This window comes from Microcaecilia unicolor, chromosome 3 (genome assembly GCF_901765095.1).
Source record: "Microcaecilia unicolor chromosome 3, aMicUni1.1, whole genome shotgun sequence".
Classification (NCBI taxonomy): domain Eukaryota; kingdom Metazoa; phylum Chordata; class Amphibia; order Gymnophiona; family Siphonopidae; genus Microcaecilia; species Microcaecilia unicolor.
The window spans coordinates 1,859,669-1,881,078 of record NC_044033.1 but is presented as its reverse complement, the minus strand read 5'-3'; the positions used below and the strand labels follow the sequence as shown (position 1 = coordinate 1,881,078).

The following is a 21,410-nucleotide window of genomic DNA, read 5'->3' as shown; positions in this document are numbered from 1 at the left end:
GTGCTCTGTGGTAAGATTATAGCCTTGAGTACATCGCAGCAGCGGCTTAAGTCGCAGCAGAGGGCTAATTTAGGTCAGCAACTATATTAATTTGAACATACCCATAAAACTTGGAGTTTGACCACTGAGCAAGCTCTAGTGATTAATAAACTCCATACTGCCCTCCAGGTGTTGGACTTGGAGGAGATTAATGCTAAGTTACAATCCTTAAGAATATTTTGAAACTGCTAATAAGTCAAGGAGGCTACTGGAGCAAAAGCTGAAAAAGCAACAACTCCGCATTTCGGTGCTAAGCGTTCGTGATACTCAAGGGCGAGATTGCACTTCCCTATCTCAGATTCAGCAGGCTTTTATGCCATTTTACAAAACCTTCTACACACCTGAACAATCCACACCTTCTTCTGTTATAACTCAATTTCTTGATTTGATCCCTTTGCCTAGTGACTAGATGAGCTATTCAGGATATGCCGCTGGGGAAGGCACCTGAGTTAGATAGTTTCACAGCCAAATTTTACAAACTTCTTAAAGCATATCTAGTGTGGCTCCTGACCAACCTGTTTAATAGCTGGGAGGAGGGGACTGTTCTCTCCGAGTCCTGGAGACTGGCGGGTGTCGCAGTGCTTTTAAAACCAGGGAAGCTCCCACATCAGTGTGGCTCTTACAGACCAATTTCACTCTTGGATATTTCTTTACCAAGATCCTCTCACATCGTCTGCAACGTTACATGCCCCAGTTAGTACATGATGATCAGTCGGGCTTCATTAGAGGTCGCCAAACATTTGATAATATTAGGAAGGTGTATCATCTCCTCTGGCAAGCAAAATAGTGGCCTGAATCTCTCTAGAGAAACTTTGTCAAAAGCTTTCTGAAAATTTAGATACACTACATCTAATCGGCTCACCATTATGTGGGACAGTGTTATAAAAAGATCATTTCCAAACACACACAAGAAAGCATACACAGCTGCCCCACCCCACCCAATACTTAGAAATGTCTTCACGTGCCAATGATCAATAAGTCCCTTCCCTCAGACCCATTATCCTTTACACTATAAAGATTCCTCCATTCAGCCCTTCACCATCCATACCAACTCTCCTGTTAGAGCCCTATCTTTTCTGCCAGTGGATCCCCCCCCCCCCCCCCAATTCCACTTTTTGCAACCCACCTGGTCTTCTTACCTTCATAGTTTTACTCATCACATCTTGACCCCTTTTTTTATCCTCTTTCACCTACCTATGATGTTAAGTGTAAAGTTGTCATTACTGCACACGGAGCCCATGGCATTACGGGCACAGCAATAATATAAGCCATTATCCTCAGGGCTCACACTCTTCAGAGTTAATGTTCGTGCCTTATTGTTGATAGAATAGTTGATGCCATCACCTGTAACCTGTGAGCCATCCCGGAACCACTGGCAGGTTGGACTACACAAAAGAGGGAGAAAAATCACAGCTTTAAATGGAGATACTGACACTGAAAAAGAAAGAAGAACTGTATACAGCTCTGTACAAAGATGCTGAAATAGAAAACAGGGAAAGAGAAATTATAACCAAGCATAAAGATGCCAATTCAGGACAGAGGGAAACAAGTTATAGAATTAAGGACAAATGTAATAAGCCATGCATTACAACAATGAAGAGATTCAGTGCACAGTGTTCTAACTCAGGTGCTGAAATGTTATTTTATTTCATTTATTTTTACGCCTGATGAAGTAAACTAATGGCATGTTACCACAATGTTTAAAAAAGGGCGCTGACATTAAAAGCAGCAAACCTCAAAGCAATAATATAAAATGTTTGATGTCTGAGCCTGCTAAACCATTTTTACCCTCTATCCCATCCAGTTTCTTCAGAACTCAGCAGCTTGCTGCCCTTATTAATTATCTTGTCTCTACCTATCTTCTCTTCTACTTGCTACTCTACACTGACTCCTGGTTAAATCTTTTTTTTTCTTTTTTACATAAGTATTGCCATAATGGGAAAGAAGAAACGTCCATCAAGCCCAGCATCCTGTTTCCAACAGTGGCCAATCCAGGTCACAAATACCTGGCAAGATCCCAAAAAGTACAAAACATTTTATATTGCTTATCCCAAACAAAAAAACAGCACCACGGGCCTTTAAAATGGAACAAAGTTCTTTAATGAATGAGCCTTGACCCGACACGGGCCGTGTTTCGGTGACTAGCACCTGCGTCAGGGGTCACAGTGATGACGTGGAAAACTTGGGGAATAACTCGAATATTTTCATCTACAATATTCCTTACCCCACGTCTCACGTAGCAAAAGTTATAAAGCACCAAGGCACCTTCACTTTCTGTATCCAAATGGATGTTTTTCATCCATTTGGATACAGAAAGTGAAGGTGCCTTGGTGCTTTCTAACTTTTGCTACGTGAGACGTGGGGTAAGGAATATTGTAGATGAAAATATTCGAGTTATTCCCCAAGTTTTCCACGTCATCACTGTGACCCCTGACGCAGGTGCTAGTCACCGAAACACGGCCCGTGTCGGGTCAAGGCTCATTCATTAAAGAACTTTGTTCCATTTTAAAGGCCCGTGGTGCTGTTTTTTTGTTTGGACTTTAGTTTGTACTTTGTTCCCTCTCTTTTGTTATACCCATATTGCTTATCCCAGAAATAGTGGATTTTCCCCATTTAATAATGGTCTATGGACTTTTCCTTTAGGAAGCCGTCCAAACCTTTTTAAAACTCCGCTAAGCTAACTGCCTTTACCACATTCTCTGGCAACAAATTCCAGAGTTTAATTACACGTTGAGTGAAGAAACATTTTGTTTGATTCGTTTTACATTTAGTACATTGTAGCTTCATCGCATGCCCCCTAGTCCTAGTATTTTTGGAAAGCATAAACAGTCGCTTCACATCTACCCGTTCAACTCCACTCATTATTTTAAAGACCTCTATCATATCTCCCCTCAGCTGCCTTTTCTCCAAACTGAAGAGCCCTAGCTACTTTAGCCTTTCCTCATAGGGAAGTCGTCCCATCCCCTTTATCATTTTCGTCGTCCTTCTCTGTACCTTTTCTGATTCCACTATATTTTTTTTGAGATGCGACGATCAAAATTGAACACAATATTCGAGGTGCGGTCAAACCATGGAGCAATACAAAGGCATTATAACATCCTCATTTTTGTTTTCCAGTCCTTTCGTAATAATACTTAACATTCTATTCACTTTCTTAGCCGCAGCAGCACACTGAGAAAAAGGTTTCAACGTATCATCAACGACGAAACCTAGATCCTTTTCTTGGTCCGTGACTCCTAACATGGAACCTTGCATGACGTAGCTTTAAGTGGGGTTCCTCCTTCCCACATGAACCACTTTGCACTTGCTCACATTAAACATCATCTGCCATTTAGACGCCCAGTCTCCCAGTCTCGTAAGGTCCTCTTGTAATTGTTCACAATCCTCCCGCGATTTAACGACTTTGAATAAAACTTTGTGTCATCAGCAAATTTAATTACCTCACTAGTTATTCCTATCTCTAGGTCATTTATAAACATGTTAAAAAGCAGCGGTCCCAACACAGACCCCTGGGGAACCCCACTAACTACCCTTCTCCATTGAGAATACTGACCATTTAACCCTACTCTCTGTTTTCTATCTTTTAACCAGTTTTTAATCAGCAATAGGACACTACCTCCTATCCCATGACTCTCCAATTTCCTCTGGAGTCTTTCATGAGGTACTTTGTCAAACGCCTTCTGAAAATCCAGATACACAATATCAACCGGCTCACCTTTATCCACATGTTTGTTCACCCCTTCAAAGAAATGTAGTAGACTGGTGAGGCAAGATTTCCCTTCACTAAATCCATGTTGACTTTCAGGCTTATTTTTGAAAGAGAAAGACGCCCATATTTCGGCCCAAATCGGGAGATGGGCACCTTTCTCTCATGGGTGCCCAAATCGGTATAATCGAAAGCCGATTTTGGGCACCTCCAACTGCAGTCTGTCGCGGAAATGGACAAAGTTGACGGGGAGCGTGTCGGAGGCTTGGTGAAGGCGGGACTGGGGCGTGTTTACTGGCCGAAGAGAGATGGGCGCGCTAGGCCGATAATGGAAAAAGGAAGGGCGCCAGAAGCAAGAATTTGGGATGCTTTTTTTCCACGAAGTCCCCAAAACGTGCCCCAACTGCCCAGATGACCACCGGAGGGAATCGGGGATGACCTCCCCTGACTGAGCATTTAGTTTTTCTATTAGCTTTGAGCCCAGTATCTTCTGTTTTATGCAATGTCTTCTTTCCATTTGATGTTTTTTTTCTCACCATGTCCACTATCCTTCCTGTGTCCTTATACGTCCTGTCTACCATCTGTAGCCCTGTTCCTATCCTTCATCCAGTTTCAGCATCTGCCCTCAAAGTGTTCCGAATCAGCCCGTAAATTCTTCAGTTTCCCCTCCATCCATATGGTAAAATTATGTATCATACCTGATAATTTTCTTTCCATTAATCATAGCTGATCAATCCATAGACTGGTGGGTTGTGTCCATCTACCAGCAGGTGGAGATAGAGAGCAATCCTTTTGCCTCCCTATATGTGGTCATGTGCTGCCGGAAACTCCTCAGTATGTCGATATCCAAGCTCCATCCCCATCCGCAGGACTCAGCACTTAGAGAATTACACCCACAAAGGGACACTCTGCCCAGCTCACCACCGCCGAAACGGGGGAGGGGAATTAACCCAGCTCATCCCCACACAAGTGGGGGAGGGGAATCCGTCCAGCTCATCCCCGCGGAGCAGGGGAGGGACACCACCCCGCCGATGCGGGGGGATCTGGCTTATCCTGCAACCGCAACCGCGGGAGGAGCTGACTGACCCTAACACCGCCGAAGCGGGAGGAGTACAAAGCTGCCCTACAGCCGCACGAAGCGGGAGGGAGCGCCGGCAGAATTTAGGTCTCAATCCAGCCCCGTAAAACGGAGGGGAGAGGAATGCAGCAGCTCACTGTAACACAAACTCGTCTCAACTCTTGAAGAATCCAATTGAAAAAACTTGAACACGAAATCCTCCTGAACAGGAACTGAAGACTAAACTTGAACCTGAAATGCAACCAGAATATAAACAGTACAGATACCTGGGAGGGGCTATGGATTGATCAGCTATGATTAATGGAAAAATTATCAGGTATGACACAATTTTACCTTCCATATAATCATGCTGATCAATCCATAGACTGGTGGGATGTACCGAAGCAGTACTCACCCAGGGCGGGACATTGAAATCCCTGACCGCAACACTGAAGCTCCAAACCGGGCCTCCGCCCGAGCAGTCACAGTCAAGCGGTAATGCCTGGAGAAGGTATGGGCCGATGCCCAAGTTGCCGCCTTGCAAATCTCTTCCAAGGAGACGGACCCGGCCTCTGCCATCGAGGCCGCCTGAGCTCTAGTGGAGTGAGCCTTCAGCTGGATAGGCAGCACCTTCCCCGCGGCCACATAAGCCGCTGCAATGGCTTCCTTGACCCATCTTGCCACTGTAGGCTTAGCAGCCTGCAGACCCTTACGAGGACCTGCAAACAGGACAAACAGATGATCCGATTTCCGGAAATCATTGGTTACTTCCAAGTATCTGATGATGACTCGTCTCACATCCAGATATTTGAGAGCAGAGTATTCCTCTGGGTAGTCCTCCCTACGAAAGGAAGGGAGACAGAGCTGCTGATTCACATGGAAGCGAGAAACAATCTTGGGCAGGAAGGAAGGCACTGTGCGAATAGTCACTCCTGCCTCAGTGAACTGCAGAAAAGGCACTCGACATGAGAGTGCCTGGAGCTCGGAAACTCTTCTGGCTGAAGTGATAGCCACCAAAAAGACTGCTTTCAACGTCAGGTCTTTCAGAGATGCCCTCGACAAGGGTTCAAAAGGCGGCTTCTGCAAGGCTCTTAGCACCAGGTTGAGATTACACGCAGGCACCACTGAGTGCAGAGGAGGGCGCAGGTGATTAACTCCCTTGAGAAAACGTACCACATCTGGCTGCGAAGCCAGGGAAGCACCCTTCAGGCGGCCCCTGAAGTAAGCCAGAGCCGCTACCTGGACTTTAAGGGAACTGAGCGACAGGCCTTTCTCCAGACCTTCTTGCAGGAACGCCAGCACTGAAGAAATTGGAGCAGTGAAGGGAGAAAGTGAGCCTGCTTCACACCACGCTGCAAAGGTACGCCAAACCCTGGTGTAAGCAGTAGAAGTAGAGCGCTTCCTCGATCTCAGCATAGTGGCGATGACCTTGTCTGAGAAGCCCTTCTTCCTCAGACGCTGCTGCTCAATAGCCAGGCCATAAGACCAAAGGGGGAGGGATCCTCCATCACCACCGGACCCTGATGCAACAGGCCCTGCTCCACTGGCAGCCGCAGAGGGTCAACCACTGAGAGCCTGATTGTCCGCATACCAGGGACGTCTGGGCCAGTCCGGACCCACCAGGATTATCCGGCCCGGATGCTTTGCCACCCGGTCTAGTACCCTGCCCAACATGGGCCAGGGCGGGAACACATAGAGAAGCTCCTGTGTCTGCCACTGTTGGAGAAGAGCATCTACTCCCAGAGATCGAGGGTCCCGTCCTCTGCTGAACCAGCGCGGCACTTGGCAATTGACCGATGACGCCATCAGATCTAGGCTCGGCTGGCCCCAGCGCTTCGTGATGTCCAAGAACGCCCGAGCCGATAACTGCCACTCTCCGGGATCCAAGGTATGGCGACTGAGAAAGTCCGCCTTGACATTCATGACTCCGGCAATGTGGGCCGCTGACAGCTGTTCCAGGTTCGCTTCCGCCCACTGGCATAGATTCATGGCTTCCTTGGCTAGAGGGGCGCTCTTGGTACCTCCCTGGCGGTTGACATAGGCCACAGCTGTGGCATTGTCCGACAGGACCCGTACTGGCTTCAACGCCAGTACCGGGAGGAACTCCAAAAGCGCCAACCGAATGGCTCTGAGTTCCAGGAGGTTGATAGACCACTTTGCCTCTGCAGGAGACCAGAGCCCATGCGCTGTCCTTCCCAAGCAGTGGGCTCCCCAGCCCATCAAAGAGGCGTCCGTCGTGACAACAATCCACTCCGGGGTCACAAGAGGCATCCCTGCAGACAACTTGTCTGTCTTCAGCCACCAGCTCAGCGCCTTGCGCACTGCTGGGTCCAAGGTAAGGCGCACAGCATAATCCTCCGACACCGGAGTCCAGCGCTGCAGCAGAGAGTGTTGTAGTGGTCTCATATGAGCCCTGGCCCAGGCCACTACTTCCATCGTGGCCGTCAAAGAGCCCAACAGCTGCACATAGTCCCAAGCCCGAAGCGTAGAGGCTACTAGGAACTGGTCCACCTGAGCCTGAAGTTTGACAATCCGATTGTCCGGCAGGAACACTCTGCCCACTTGGGTGTCGAATCGAACTCCCACATACTCCAGGGACTGAGTCGGGCGCAGCTGGCTTTTCTCCCAGTTGATGATCCACCCCAGGGAGCTCAAAAGAGCAATCACCCGGTCCACAGCTTTGCCGCACTCTGCATAAGAGTGGGCTCGGATCAACCAGTCGTCCAGATAAGGATGGACTTGTACTCCTTCCTTTCGCAGGAAGGCCGCGATGACCACCATTACTTTGGAGAAGGTCCGCGGAGCAGTAGCCAACCCGAACGGGAGGGCTCTGAACTGGAAGTGTCGGCCCAGGACTGCAAAACACAGAAAGCGTTGATGAGGAGGCCAGATGGGAATATGCAAGTACGCTTCCTTGATGTCCAAGGATGCCAGGAACTCCCCTGCCTTCACTGCCGCTATAACAGAGCGGAGAGTCTCCATGGGAAAGTGCCGAACTTTCAAGGCCCGATTGACCCCTTTGAGGTCGAGGATAGGCCGTACAGAACCTCCTTTCTTTGGTACCACAAAGTAAATGGAGTAACGCCCCTTGCCAAGCTGATTTTCTGGCACCGGAACGACCGCACCCAGGCGGATCAGATTGTCCAATGTCTGCTGCACTGCCACAGCTTTGACCGGAGACTTGCAGGGAGAGAGTACAAACCCGTCTCTTAAGGGTCGGCAGAACTCTAGCTTGTAGCCGTCTCTGATGACTTCCAGCACCCAAGCGTCTGAAGTTACCCTGGTCCACTCGCCCAGAAACGAGGACAGGCGTCCTCCAATTTGCACTGGGCCATGGACCCCGTCATTGGATACGAGACCCTGGGGGAGGACCGGAGGGCGCACCTCCGGGACGGCGGTCTCTGAGAAAGGAATGCTGCTTGGGGGAGAAGTTCCTCTTGAAGGAAGAGGGGGCAGAGGAGCCCGACTTGCCCGGGCGGTACCGACGGGCTTCCTGAAACCGTCCTCTGGATATACCGGGGCGAGCACTGGCCCGAGCCCTGACCTCTGGTAACCTCTTGCCCTTAGACGTGCCGAGATCGGTCACAATTTTGTCCAGCTCGACCCCAAAGAGCAGCTTGCCTTTAAAAGGCAACTAAGCCAGGCGGGACTTAAAGGCGTGGTCCACAGACCAATGTTTCAGCCAAAGCCACCGCCGCGCAGAGACTGTCTGAGCCATACCTTTAGCTGAGGCTCTCAAGACATCATACAGTAAGTCTGCCAAATAAGCCAAGCCCGATTCCAGGGCCGGCCAATCAGCCCTCAAGGAAGGATCCGAGGGGGAAGCCCGCTGCACAATCGTGAGGCACGCCCTGGCCTCATAGGAGCCGCAAACTGAGGCCTGCAAACTTAAGGCAGCCGCCTCGAAGGACGAGCTTAAGGCCGCCTCCAGTCTTCTGTCTTGGGCGTCTTTTAGGGCCGTGCCACCTTCCACCGGCAACGCCGTTTTCTTAGTCACCGCAGTGATTAAAGAATCCACGGTAGGCCAAAGAAAGGCCTCCCGTTCACTTTCAGGCAAAGGATAGAGGCGGGACATAGCCCTAGCCACTTTGAGGCTCGCTTCCGGGACATCCCATTGAGCCGAAATTAAGGTGTGCATGGCATCATGCACGTGGAAGGTTCTAGGCGGGAGCTTCGTCCCCAGCATAATGGCGGAGCCAACAGGGGCTGAGGGAGAGACGTCCTCTGGAGAGGAAATCTTCAAAATGCTCATGGCCTGAACTAACAGGTTGGGCAAATCCTCTGAGCGAAAGATCCGCGCTGCAGAGGGGTCATCCGCTCCATCCGAGCGGGAATCCGTCTCCTCCAAGGAATCCCCAAAGGACCGTTGAGAGAACTCAGATACGCTGCCCTCATCTACATCAGAGGAAACAGAGTCCTCTAAGGCCTGGGAATCCACCCGAGGGCGTTTACTTCCGGGGGCCTCAACCCCTTTATCGGACAAGGGAGAAGGGGCAGCGTTTTGCATAAGGAAGGCCTGATGCAGCAGCAAAATAAACTCGGGGGAGAAACCCCCCAGACTGTGCACTTCAGCAGCCTGGGCCACAGCCCTAGATGCACCCTCAACCGGCGCTCGCAAGAGCGGGGGAGAAACATGCTGCGCATCCAAGATGGCGTCCGGCGCGACACTACGCGAAGGAGCCGCGTGGGAAGAACGGCGCTTAACTTTAGCCGCTTTTTTGCCGTCGCCCAAATCAAGGGCGGCCATGGCATTAACGTCTTCCAGCTCAAGGGCGGCCCAAGAAGAAGCCGTCCGAGCAGAGTGGCCGGCCAAGATGGCGGAGGCGAGCAGCGGGGGATGGGCGTTTATGGCGGGGAAAAACCGCCGCACCGGAGGAAGACCCGGGACACTGACCGGCCTCCGAACTGACACCCAACAAGGGCGAATCAGACTTTAAGACCCCCGCATCCCTGCTAGAAGCGCACACGCGGTCCGGGGAGCGATTCTTCGCACCCTCGCCCTCCGACGCCATAGGCCACGTGGAGATCGATCAGAGAACCCCCTGCCCGCTATAAAAAGGTAAAAATTACCTGCTTCTCGCTCCGAGCTGTAACGACCTGGTGTCCCAGTGAGTAGCTGCAATAAACGTTTTCAATAAACGTCGAAATAAACGCCTTTAAGGACGTCCATTTTTTTTTTTTTTTTTTTAACGGAGCCAGCGGGAGGGGGGAGAAAAGGAGGGACATGGCACCACCAGGTTTGCACTTGCTCAAGAAGAGCCCTCAACCCCAGGTACTCAACAAAACCTAAAAATTAGGCTTGGAGACCTAGCCAGAGCTGCTGCTGTGTGTGACCACCACCTGCTGAGATAGAGAACATACTGAGGAGTTTCCGGCAGCACATGACCACATATAGGGAGGCAAAAGGATTGCTCTCTATCTCCACCTGCTGGTAGATGGACACAACCCACCAGTCTATGGATTGATCAGCATGATGATATGGAACCAACATTTCTTCTCACTCCCCTCCCCTCCATCCATCCATGTGCATTTACTTCCTCTGTCTTCCCTGCCCTCCACTCCATGTCCAGCATTTCTCCTCTCTTCCCTCCCCTCTATCCATGTGCATCTCCTTCCTGTCTTCCCTCTCCTCATAAGAGTAGCCATACTGGGTCAGACCAATGGTCCATCTAGCCCAGTATCCTGTGTTCCAAACAGTGGCCAAGCCAGGACACAAGTACCTGGCAGAAACTCAAATCATGGCAACATTCCACATAGAATACTAAAGAATAGCACGATTCTGGAATCCTAGAGTGACAAGATTCCATGCAGAATCTCAAAGAGTAGCAACATTCCACGTACAACCCCAAAGAATAGCAACATTCCTGAATCCTAAAGAGTGTCAAGATTCTATGCAGAATCTCAGAGTAGCAACATTCCATACTACAAATCCCAGGGCAAGCAGTTGCTTCCCATGTCTGTCTCAACAGCGGACTATGGACTTTTCCTCTAGGAATCTGTCCAAACCTTTTTAAAACCTAGATACGCTAACTGCTGTTACCACATCCTCCAACAAAGAGTTCCAGAGCTTAACTATTCGTTGAATGAAAAAGTATTTCCTCCTAATTGTTTTAAAAGTACTCCCATGTAACTTCCTCGGGGCTGCCTCAGGGGCTCTAAATACCAGCGTTCGAAAACTGGAGGCAGCTGAGACGGAAAGGTGCCCGGTGGCAGTTGTTGTCGGGTCCCGTGCAAGTTCATTCTTTATACCTTACTGGTATTTATAGCCCCTGAGGCATCCCCAAGTCAGATGAAACTTGGTCAAGTCAAGTACAGTTCTTACCCCTCCTCGTCTGTTGCCAATAAAAGTTCATGTTTTGGGATCTTGCCAGATACTTGTAACCTGGATTGGCCACTGTTGGAAATAAGATACTGGGCTTGATGGACCTTCAGTATAGCACAATATTCTTATGATTAGCAGGCTGCAATTTTTAAAGAATACAGCAGTAAGTCTGATTTTTGGGCTAGATAGATTTGAGATGGTTACCCCACTGTTGCAAAAATTTCACTGGCTTTCTATTGATGTTAGGATAAAATTTAAACTGGCTTGTTTGATTTTTAAATCTTTATATAGTGATAATGCCAGTTTAGTTCATTATTTGGATTTTCCATCATTTTTCAGTTCAGCACATAAAGAATGTTCTTTAAAATTAAATTATCTGTAAGGAAGGTACAGTGTAAATCTTTTCTAGAGTCTTCATATCTGTACCAAGGAGTATTGAGTATTCAACCAATTTAGACATATCTCACCTTCCAAAAGGCTCTAAAGACTTTTACCCTTTTACTTTTTTCCAATATTAAAGATGACAAGTATTGTAATTCTCCTATTATGCAGGATCTATATTGATGTGATCCACTTAGAATCTAATTGGAATGTAGCAGTATAAAAGAACTACACAGCATAGCATGGTAAAAACATTTTAAAAAGAACACTAAAGAGGAGAAATAAAACAATGAAACAACTGAATTTAGACAAAGAAAATCCTTTAAACTAGCAGAGTCTGCTTACCGTGGATGGCCATCAATGTGGCAGCGCAGAGTAACAGCTGCACCACTCTGGATTTCCGTAATAGTAGCAGGATTCTTCAGGACAACACTACCACTTTCAATCCCTGTAAAAATCAAGATGAGAAAAAATTAAATCCTCTTTTCTTAAACCGACTCCGAGAAGCATCAAAGGAGAACAGTACTGCTCAATCCTTGCCCAAATAAGAAACAGGGAATGGGAAAGCAGAGTGTATGTCACAGAGCAAGTGACTGCATGCTGCCTCTCCTGAGAAGGAAAACGTGAGAAGCAAACAGCATGACACTGACTGCAGGCAACACTAACCAAGGGATGAGATGGGAGGTGGCGATATTAACAAGTGGGGAAACAATGCAGAGCACAGCTCATGAAATTCTTCACAACCTGTTTGTGTGCGTGAGGGAGGAAGGTAAAATTATGTCTTACCTGATAATTTTCTTTCCTTTAATGCAGCAGATGAATCCAGGAATTAGTGGGTTAAGTCCGCCTACCAGCAGGTGGAGATAGAGATAAACAACCTAAAGGCAGTGATGCCAGTTGGCCAGCTCCTTCCTCAGTTAGTATGTCATTCGTAAGCATTTGCCAAGGCCAAAAATATGAAACCAATAACAACCAGAAACCATCCTCATAATTTATTTTATTTTAGTTACATTTGTACCCCGCGCTTTCCCACTCATGGCAGGCTCAATGCGGCTTACATATACAGGTACTTATTTGTACCTGGGGCAATGGAGGATTAAGTGACTTGCCCAGAGTCACAAGGAGCTGTGCCTGAAGTGGGAATCGAACTCAGTTCCTCAGTTCCCCAGGACTAGAGTCCACCACCCTAACCACTAGGCCGCCACTCCACTCCATGAAAAACAGAGAATCAAATAAGAACTTCGAAATAACTGCAACTTAATCCACAAATCAGAATCCTTTCCGTGTTCCCATATCTGTCTGAACTCTGCAAAAGAGAACCCAGGAGGAAAAAATAGCCACACTGCACGGAAAATGAAAAAAACCGTCGGCTGAACTAGGGAGGGATCCTGGATTCATCTGCTGCGTTAAATGAAAGAAAATTATCAGATAAGACATAATTTTACCTTCCTTGTCACTTGCAGCAGATGAATCCAGGAACTAGTGGGATGTACCAAAGCATTCCTTAAGTAGGGTGGGAAGCCGACGCTCCCCACGCCCACACTCCCACCCCAAAACTCGCATCCTCCCGAGCAGAAACTTCTAGCCTGTAATGCTTCGCAAAAGTATGACGGGATACCCAAGTAGCTGCCCAACAAATCTCTTCCAGAGATAAGGCTGACGCCTCCACCCAAGAAGCCGCCTATGCCCGAGCAGAATGTGCCTTCAGGGCCACTGGAGATGCCCACCCTTGTAGCAAATACGCCGCTCCAATGGCTTCCCTAATCCAGCGAAAAATGGAAGCCTTAGAAGCCGCCTCACCTCTTTTCGATCCCACAAGAGCACAAAGAGATGATCCGAGCGTCGAAACTCGTTAGAGATCTGCAAGTACCGAAATAAGGCTCTCCGCACGTCCAGGAAACGTAGCGAGGCAAACTCCCCCGGATAATCCTCTTTTCAAAAAGACGGAAGATAAACCGCCTGATTGACATGGAAAGCCGAAACCCCTTTAGGTAGAAACAACGGCACCGTCCGGATCGACATCCCTGCTTCAGAAAACTGCAAAAAAGGATCTCTGGAAGACAAAGCCTGAATTTCAGAAATCCTCCTAGCCGAAGCAATGGCCACCAAAAACACTGTCTTAAGTGTTAGATCCTTCTCAGAAACCTTATTCAACAGCTCAAACGGTGGGGCCTGGAGGGCTCCCAGTACCACATTCAAATGCCACACCGGGCATGGCTGCCGCAGAGGAGGCTGAAGCCGAAGAGCCCCACGTAGGAAACGGACCACATCAGAATGAGCTGCTAAAGAGGAACCGTCCAGTTTGCCCCTAAAACAAGCTAGCACAGCCACCTGCATTCGAAGGGAATTATATGCCAATCCCTTTTGAAGACCATGCTGAAGGAACTCCAAAATAACCGGAATGTCCACCCGAAAAGGCGATTCAGCACGCAAAGCACACCACGCCGAGAAAGCTTTCCACACTCACGCGTACGCTGCTGAAGTAGACTGCTTTCGTGCCAAAAGAGTGGCAATGACTGGTCCTGAAAATCCCTTCTTCCTCAGCTGCCGCCTCTCAATAGCCAGGCCTGAACTGGCCCTTGATGCAGCAGATTGGGAGTCACCGCAAGTCGCAATGGTGGCTCTGAGAGTGCTCGAACGAGATCCGCATACCACGGCCGTTGGGGCCAGTCTGGGGCCACTAGAACGACTGGCCCCCGATGCTGCCCTATGCGGCAAAGAACTCTCCCTATCAGAAGCCACGGAGGAAAAACATACAGTAGCTGTTGTTCCGGCCATGGCTGGAGAATAGCGTTCAATCCTGCGGATCCTGGCTGCCGTTTGCGGCTGAAGAACTGGGGAACTTTGGCATTGCAAGCCATGGCCATTAGATCCATTACTGGTCTTCCCCAACGTTGACAGATCAGCCAAAAAGCCGAGTCCAACAGCGTCCATTCTGCTGCGTCCAAAACAGTCCGGCGAGTCCGACAGCGTCCATTCTGCTGCATCCAAAAGAGTCCAGCTTGAACATTGCCTTGACCCGCAATGTGCACTGCCGACAGACTCTGAACATGCGCTTCCACCCTTATTAGAAGATGAGACGCTTCCCACTGCCAAGGGAAGACTGCGAGTGCCCCCCTGCCGATTGATGTAGGCCACCGTCGTGGTGTTGTCCGAGAATACACGAACTGCCTACCCCTGCAGAAGATCCTGAAAACTCCGCAGCGCATTCATGACTGCTCGCAACTCCAGACGATTTATTGGCCAAGTCGCTTCGAGAGGGGTCCACGATCCCTGGGCTACTCAATGAAGACAATGGGCTTCCCAACCCGCAAAACTGGCACCGGCACGACTACCACCCAATTGGGAGACGCCAGAGAAACACCCTTCTGCAAATTGGATGACCAGAGCCAGCACGAGAGACTGTCCCTGGCCCAGCTCGACCAACGAAGGCATCGTTGATAATCCAGCGACGTCGGCGACCATCTGCTCAAAAGGAAATTCTGAAGAGGCTGCATTGACCTCCAAGGTCGCCGTCATGGAACCAAGAAGCTGAACATAGTCCCACACTCGGGGAGCAAGACGACTCAATAAGGTCCGTACCTGAGAAAGCATTTTGATCCTTCACCCCTCGGGGAGAAACATCTTCCCCCGCTTCATATCGAATTGCACTCCAAGATACTCCAGACTCTGAGTAGGAACCAGATGACTCTTGTCCATATTGACCACCCAACCTAAAAATTGCAACACCGCAATCACTCGGTCGGTGACCACTCGACTCTCCTCTGCTGTCGTCGCCCGAATCAGCCAGTCTTCAAGATATGGATGCACTCGAATCCCCTCCTTCCGCAGGAACGCCACCACCACGACCTTGGAAAAAGTGCATGGGGCAGTGGCCATTCTGAAAGGAAGGGCCCGAAACTGGAAGTGCTGACCTAGCACCGCAAATCTGAGAAATCTCTGATGGGGCTGCCAAATGGGAATGTGCAGGTAAGCTTCCCTCAAATCAAGAGCCATCAAAAACTCGCCTGGTTGAACAGCAGCAATAACTGCCTTTAATGTCTCCATACGGAAGTGACGAACCTGCAAAAACTGGTTTACTTTTCTGAGATTGAGAATAGGACGAAAAGCCCCTCCCTTCTTTGGAACCACAAAGTAGATGGAGCACCGACCTGTGCGCCTTTCGAGAGGAGGAACAGGCACGATAGCCCCTATCTTTAGCAGGTCTCGCAAACACTGCAGAATCGCTGTCCTCTTGGCCCGCGATACACAGCGGGACTTCAGAAAAATGTCTGTGACAGGAGAGAAGAATTCTAGCTTGTAACCTTCTTGCACATCGAGGACCCACTAGTCCGAAGTAATTCTGGCCCACTCTGGAAGAAAAAGGGAAAGCCGACCACCTATCTGCTCTCCTCCCGAGTGGACCTGTGCCCCATTCATTGGGAGGCCCAAGAAGGAGCCCCCTGATGAGAGGGGGGTCCAGCCGGACGCTTCTCGTTGCGAAAGTAAGAACGCTGCCCAAAACGAGGCCGATGAAAGGCTGCGTTGGACCGCACCAGGCGATACCGTTGCGTCTCTCTGAAACATGACCTTGAGGCTCCCTGCCTGGAAGTAGACTTGGGTCTATCCTCCAGAAGGCGCTGAGATTTGGAATCCCCCAAATCTTTAACAATCTTTTCTAGGTCTTCCCCAAAAAGCAATTTCCCTCAGAAAGGCAATTTAATGAGCCGTTGCTTAGAGGCCATATCTGCAGCCCAATGACAGAGCCACAGAAGATGCCAAGAGGAAACGGTCAAGGCCATGAGTTTGGCGGAAGCACGGACTAAATCATACAAGGCATCCATCAAGTATGTCAGCCCAATATCCATCAGCAACATCTGAGGCATTCTCGGCATATCAGACTCCGAAATCGAATCCATCACAGAATGTAGCCTAACTGAGACAAGCTCTAGCCGCATAAGAACTACAAGCAGAAGCTTGAAGTGTCAAAGCAGCCACCTCAAAGGCACGTTTTTAAAGAGGCCTCTAGTCGTCTGTCTTGCATATTCCTAAGTGCCACACCACCTTCCACTGGTAGAGTAGTCTTCTTAGTGACCGCCGTCACCAGGGCATCCACCATAGGTAGAGCAAACTGCTCTAAACGGTCCGTTGAAACCGGATACAGCCTGGCCATAGCCCTGGCTACTTTCAGTCCCCTATCTGGATCCGACCACTGGGCCGAAATCAACTGTTCAATAGCTTCATGTACCGGAAAGGCCTTAGAAGATCATCTGGTACTAGCCATCTTGGTGTTGACCGCCTGAGAAGCCGCAACCTCAGGGTCCTCTATATTCAGGGCTTTCAGCACCTGAGAGATAAAGGAGGACAACTCCCCCTTATGGAAAATCCTCACGGCAGAAGAGTCCTCCGATTGGTCAGTGAGGACACCGTCCTCCATGTCCTCTACCCCCGTCTGCTCCGAGACAGCCACCACGAAGGAAGCTGCAGGCAACCGTATGCAGGACCCCTCCTTAGACCCCAAAGAAAGCCTAGGCATTCTAAGGGAGGAGAAATCCTCTGGGGGAAAACCCAAAATCTCTTGGTTACCCCCAGAGAGGATCAAAGGCCGAAGCTGTCGCAGCTGCGTGAGGGGGGCGGCAAGGCCCTTTTCAACAAAAACGCCTGATGGAGTAGCAAAATAAACTCTGGCGAAAACCCCTCCCCCGCAATGGAGGAAGTCACAGCCATAGCACCTGCACCACCGCCCACAGTGCCTGACGCCCCCCCCCCCCCCCCCCCCCCCGACTCCCCTACCAGCAAAGAAAAAGCTTTGCCCAAAACCACTACCGGAGCTCTGCAACCCATCGCAAAATGGAGCGAGAATCGCCAGGCTCTGGGTGGGAAAGCACCGCTCCGTCGAGTCCTGCCAAATCAGCGCAACCCGTGCTGCAAAGGCCCGCCACTGAACGCCGTTTCCCACGTCGGGAACAGCATTTTACCACCTGGCTGCCATCGCCCGTCCCCAAACAGGAACCTAGCAGGACTTAACCCGGACCAGGAAAGCGCAGGAACTGAAAGCTGAGCCGAAGAAAAAAAAAAAAACTCTCAGATTCCACTTCGAAGGAGGCTCAGACAAGCAGGCAACAGAAAACAGGACTCGGACAGCAGTAACACAAACCTGCTCTCAGCAAACACACACTTCCCTCTGCTTCTGTGTTTCTCTTTTAAATAAATTCTATGGTTTTCTCTTTTTTTTTTTTTTTTTTTAAGTGAGGAGGCAGAAACAAACAGGGAAGGAAAGGAACAGCAAAAGCCTGTTCAGAGGGAATTTGAGGTGCAGCAGGGACCCAGCAACTGTGTATGCTGCCAAAGGGGACACCACCAGTCCGTCACCTCCGGCTCAAACTGGCCACCGGCCAAGGAGCACCCTCAGAGGCCTTGGGCCCAGGAGCTGGAGAAAAAGCCGTCCACCACCTGCTGAAATAGGGTATGATACATACCTGTAGCAGTTGTTCTCCGAGGACAGCAGGCTGATTGTTCTCACGACTGGGTGACGTCCGCGGCAGCCCCCACCAACCGGAAAAAAGCTTCGCGGGACGGTCGGCACGCAGGGCACGCCCACCGCGCATGCGCGGCCGTCTTCCCGCCCGTGCGCGACCGCTCCCGCCAGTTGAATAACTAGCAAAAGATGAAACACACAACTCCAAAGGGGAGGAGGGAGGGTAGGTGAGAACAATCAGCCTGCTGTCCTCGGAGAACAACTGCTACAGGTATGTATCATACCCTTTCTCCGAGGACAAGCAGGCTGCTTGTTCTCACGACTGGGGTATCCCTAGCTCTCAGGCTCACTCAAAACAAGAACCCAGGTCAATTGAACCTCGCAACGGCGAGTTTACAACAGAAATTGACCTACGAAGAACAACTAACTGAGAGTGCAGCCTGACCAGAATAAATTCGGGTCCTGGAGGGTGGAGTTGGATTTACACCCCAAACAGATTCTGCAGCACCGACTGCCCGAACCGACTGTCGCGTCGGGTATCCTGCTGGAGGCAGTAATGTGATGTGAATGTGTGGACAGATGACCACGTCGCAGCCTTGCAAATCTCTTCAATAGTGGCTGACTTCAAGTGGGCCACTGACGCTGCCATGGCTCTAACACTATGAGCCGTGACATGACCCTCAAGAGTCAGCCCAGCCTGGGCGTAAGTGAAGGAAATGCAATCTGCTAGCCAATTGGAGATGGTGCGTTTCCCGACAGCGACCCCTAGCCTGTTAGGGTCGAAAGAAACAAACAATTGGGCGGACTGTCTGTGGGGCTGTGTCCGCTCCAAGTAGAAGGCCAATGCTCTCTTGCAGTCCAATGTGTGCAACTGACGTTCAGCAGGGCGGGTATGCGGCCTGGGGAAGAATGTTGGCAAGACAATTGACTGGTTAAGATGGAACTCCGACACCACCTTCGGCAGGAACTTTGGGTGGGTGCGGAGCACTACTCTGTTGTGATGAAATTTGGTATATGGAGCATGAGCTACTAGGGCTTGAAGCTCACTGACCCTACGAGCTGAAGTAACTGCCACCAAGAAAATGACCTTCCAGGTCAAGTACTTCAGATGGCAGGTATTCAGTGGCTCAAAAGGAGGTTTCATCAGCTGGGTGAGGACGACGTTGAGATCCCATGACACTGTAGGAGGCTTGATAGGGGGCTTTGACAAAAGCAAGCCTCTCATGAATCGAACGACCAAAGGCTCTCCAGAGATGGCTTTACCTTCCACACGATAATGGTAAGCACTAATCGCACTGAGGTGATTCCTTACTGAGTTGGTCTTGAGGCCAGACTCTGATAAGTGTAGAAGGTATTCAAGCAGGTTCTATGCAGGGCAAGAACGAGGTTCTAGGGCCTTGCTCTCACACCAAACGACAAACCTCCTCCACTTGAAAAAGTAACTCTTCTTAGTGGAATCCTTCCTAGAGGCAAGCAAGACCCGGGAGACACCCTCAGACAGACCCAACGCAGCGAAGTCTACGCCCTCAACATCCAGGCCGTGAGAGCCAGGGATTGAAGGTTGGGGTGCAGCAACGCTCCGTCGTTCTGCGAAATGAGAGTCGGAAAACACTCCAATCTCCACGGTTCTTCGGAGGACAACTCCAGAAGAAGAGGGAACCAGATCTGACGGGGCCAAAAGGGCGCTATCAGAATCATGGTGCCGCGGTCTTGCTTGAGCTTCAGTAAGGTCTTCCCCACCAAAGGTATGGGAGGATAAGCATACAGGAGGCCGGTCCCCCAATGAAGGAGAAAGGCATCTGACGCTAGCCTGCCGTGTGTCTGAAGTCTGGAACAGAACAGAGGCAGCTTGTGGTTGGTCTGAGAGGCGAAAAGATCCACCGAGGGGGTGCCCCACTCTCGGAAGATCTTGCGTACCACTCTGGAATGGAGCGACCACTCGTGCGGTTGCATGACTCTGCTCAGTCTGTCGGCCAGACTGTTGTTTACGCCTGCCAGGTATGTGGCTTGGAGAAGCATGCTGTGCTGACATGCCCAGCGCCACATCCCGACGGCTTCCTGACACAGGGGGCGAGATCCGGTGCCCCCCTGCTTGTTGACGTAAAACATTGCAACCTGATTGTCTGTCCGAATTTGGATAATTTGGTAGGACAGCCGATCTCTGAAAGCCTTCAGTGCGTTCCAGATCGCTCGGAGCTCCAGGAGGTTGATCTGCAGATCCTTTTCCTGGAGGGACCACATACCCTGGGTGTGCAGCCCATCTACATGAGCTCCCCACCCCAGGCGAGAGGCATCCGTCGTCAGCACTTTCGTGGGCTGTGGAATTTGAAATGGACGTCCCAGTGTCAAATTGGTCCGAATGGTCCACCAGAGCAGTGAAGTGCGGCAGCTGGTGGAGAGGCGGATGACATCTTCTAGATTCCCGGTGGCTTGGAACCACTGGGAAGCTAAGGTCCATTGAGCAGATCTCATGTGAAGACGAGCCATGGGAGTCACATGAACTGTGGAGGCCATATGACCCAGAAGTCTCAACGTCTGCCGAGCTGTGATCTGCTGGGACGCTCTGGTCTGCGAAGCCAGGGCCAGGAGATTGGCGGCCCTCGCTTCGGGAAGAAAGGCCCGAGCCGTCTGGGTATTCAGCAGCGCTCCTATGAATTCCAGAGACTGGGACGGTTGGAGATGGGACTTTGGGTAATTTATCACAAACCCCAGCAGCTCCAGAAGTTGAATAGTGCACTGCATGGACCGGAGGGCGGAGAGTTCCTCTGCAAGTACCTGCTTGTGATGGGAGCTGAAAGACTGAGCTCCCGGAGGACAATTTGGAGGCAGGGAGGCCAAATTCAGGGCGTATCCGCACCGCACTATTTGGAGAACCCACTGGTCGGAGGTTATGAGAGGCCACCTTTGGTGAAAAAATTTTAACCTCCCCCCGACCGGCAGATCGTCCGGTACGGACACTTGTAGGGCGGCTATGTTCCCGTGGATCCAGTCAAAAGCCCGTCCCCGGCTTTTGCTGTGGAGGCGCAGGGGGCTGCTTAGGCGCACGCTGTTGACGGGAACGAGCGCGCTGGGGCTGTCCCTGTGCCTGACGAGGCCTTCGGGCCGGCTGGTTGTACCTACGCTTTGCAAAAGAATAGGGTGCAGCCTGCCGTGCCCGGGAAAAAACGCCCACCAGTGGGGGCGGATGCTGAAGGTGCCCGGTGGGAGAGCTTGTCGAGAGCGGTTTCCCGCTGATGCAGTTGGTCCACCATCTGCTCGACCTTCTCACCGAAAATGTTATCCCCCCGGCAAGGGACGTCGGCCAGTCTCTGCTGGGTGCGGTTGTCCAGGTCAGATGCGTGCAGCCATGAGAGCCTGCGCATCACTATACCTTGGGCCGCAGCACGAGATGCCACGTCACAGGTGTCAAAAATACCCCTGGACAGGAACTTTCTGCATGCCTTCAGCT

General features: G+C 50.5%; 1 protein-coding gene across 2 annotated transcripts in view; it reads right to left on the bottom strand.

Moving 5' to 3' along the window:
* PTK7 (protein tyrosine kinase 7 (inactive)) overlaps window positions 1–21,410 on the bottom strand; it is a 370,128-nt gene that overhangs the window by 305,858 nt on the left and 42,860 nt on the right. For both annotated transcript variants that reach the window (XM_030195698.1, XM_030195699.1), the window contains exons 3-4: window positions 11,851–11,953; window positions 1,234–1,424 (exon numbers count right to left, since the gene is read on the bottom strand). In XM_030195698.1, coding sequence (XP_030051558.1) covers window positions 1,234–1,424; window positions 11,851–11,953 — 294 coding nt within the window. The remainder of the gene's footprint in view (window positions 1–1,233; window positions 1,425–11,850; window positions 11,954–21,410) is intronic.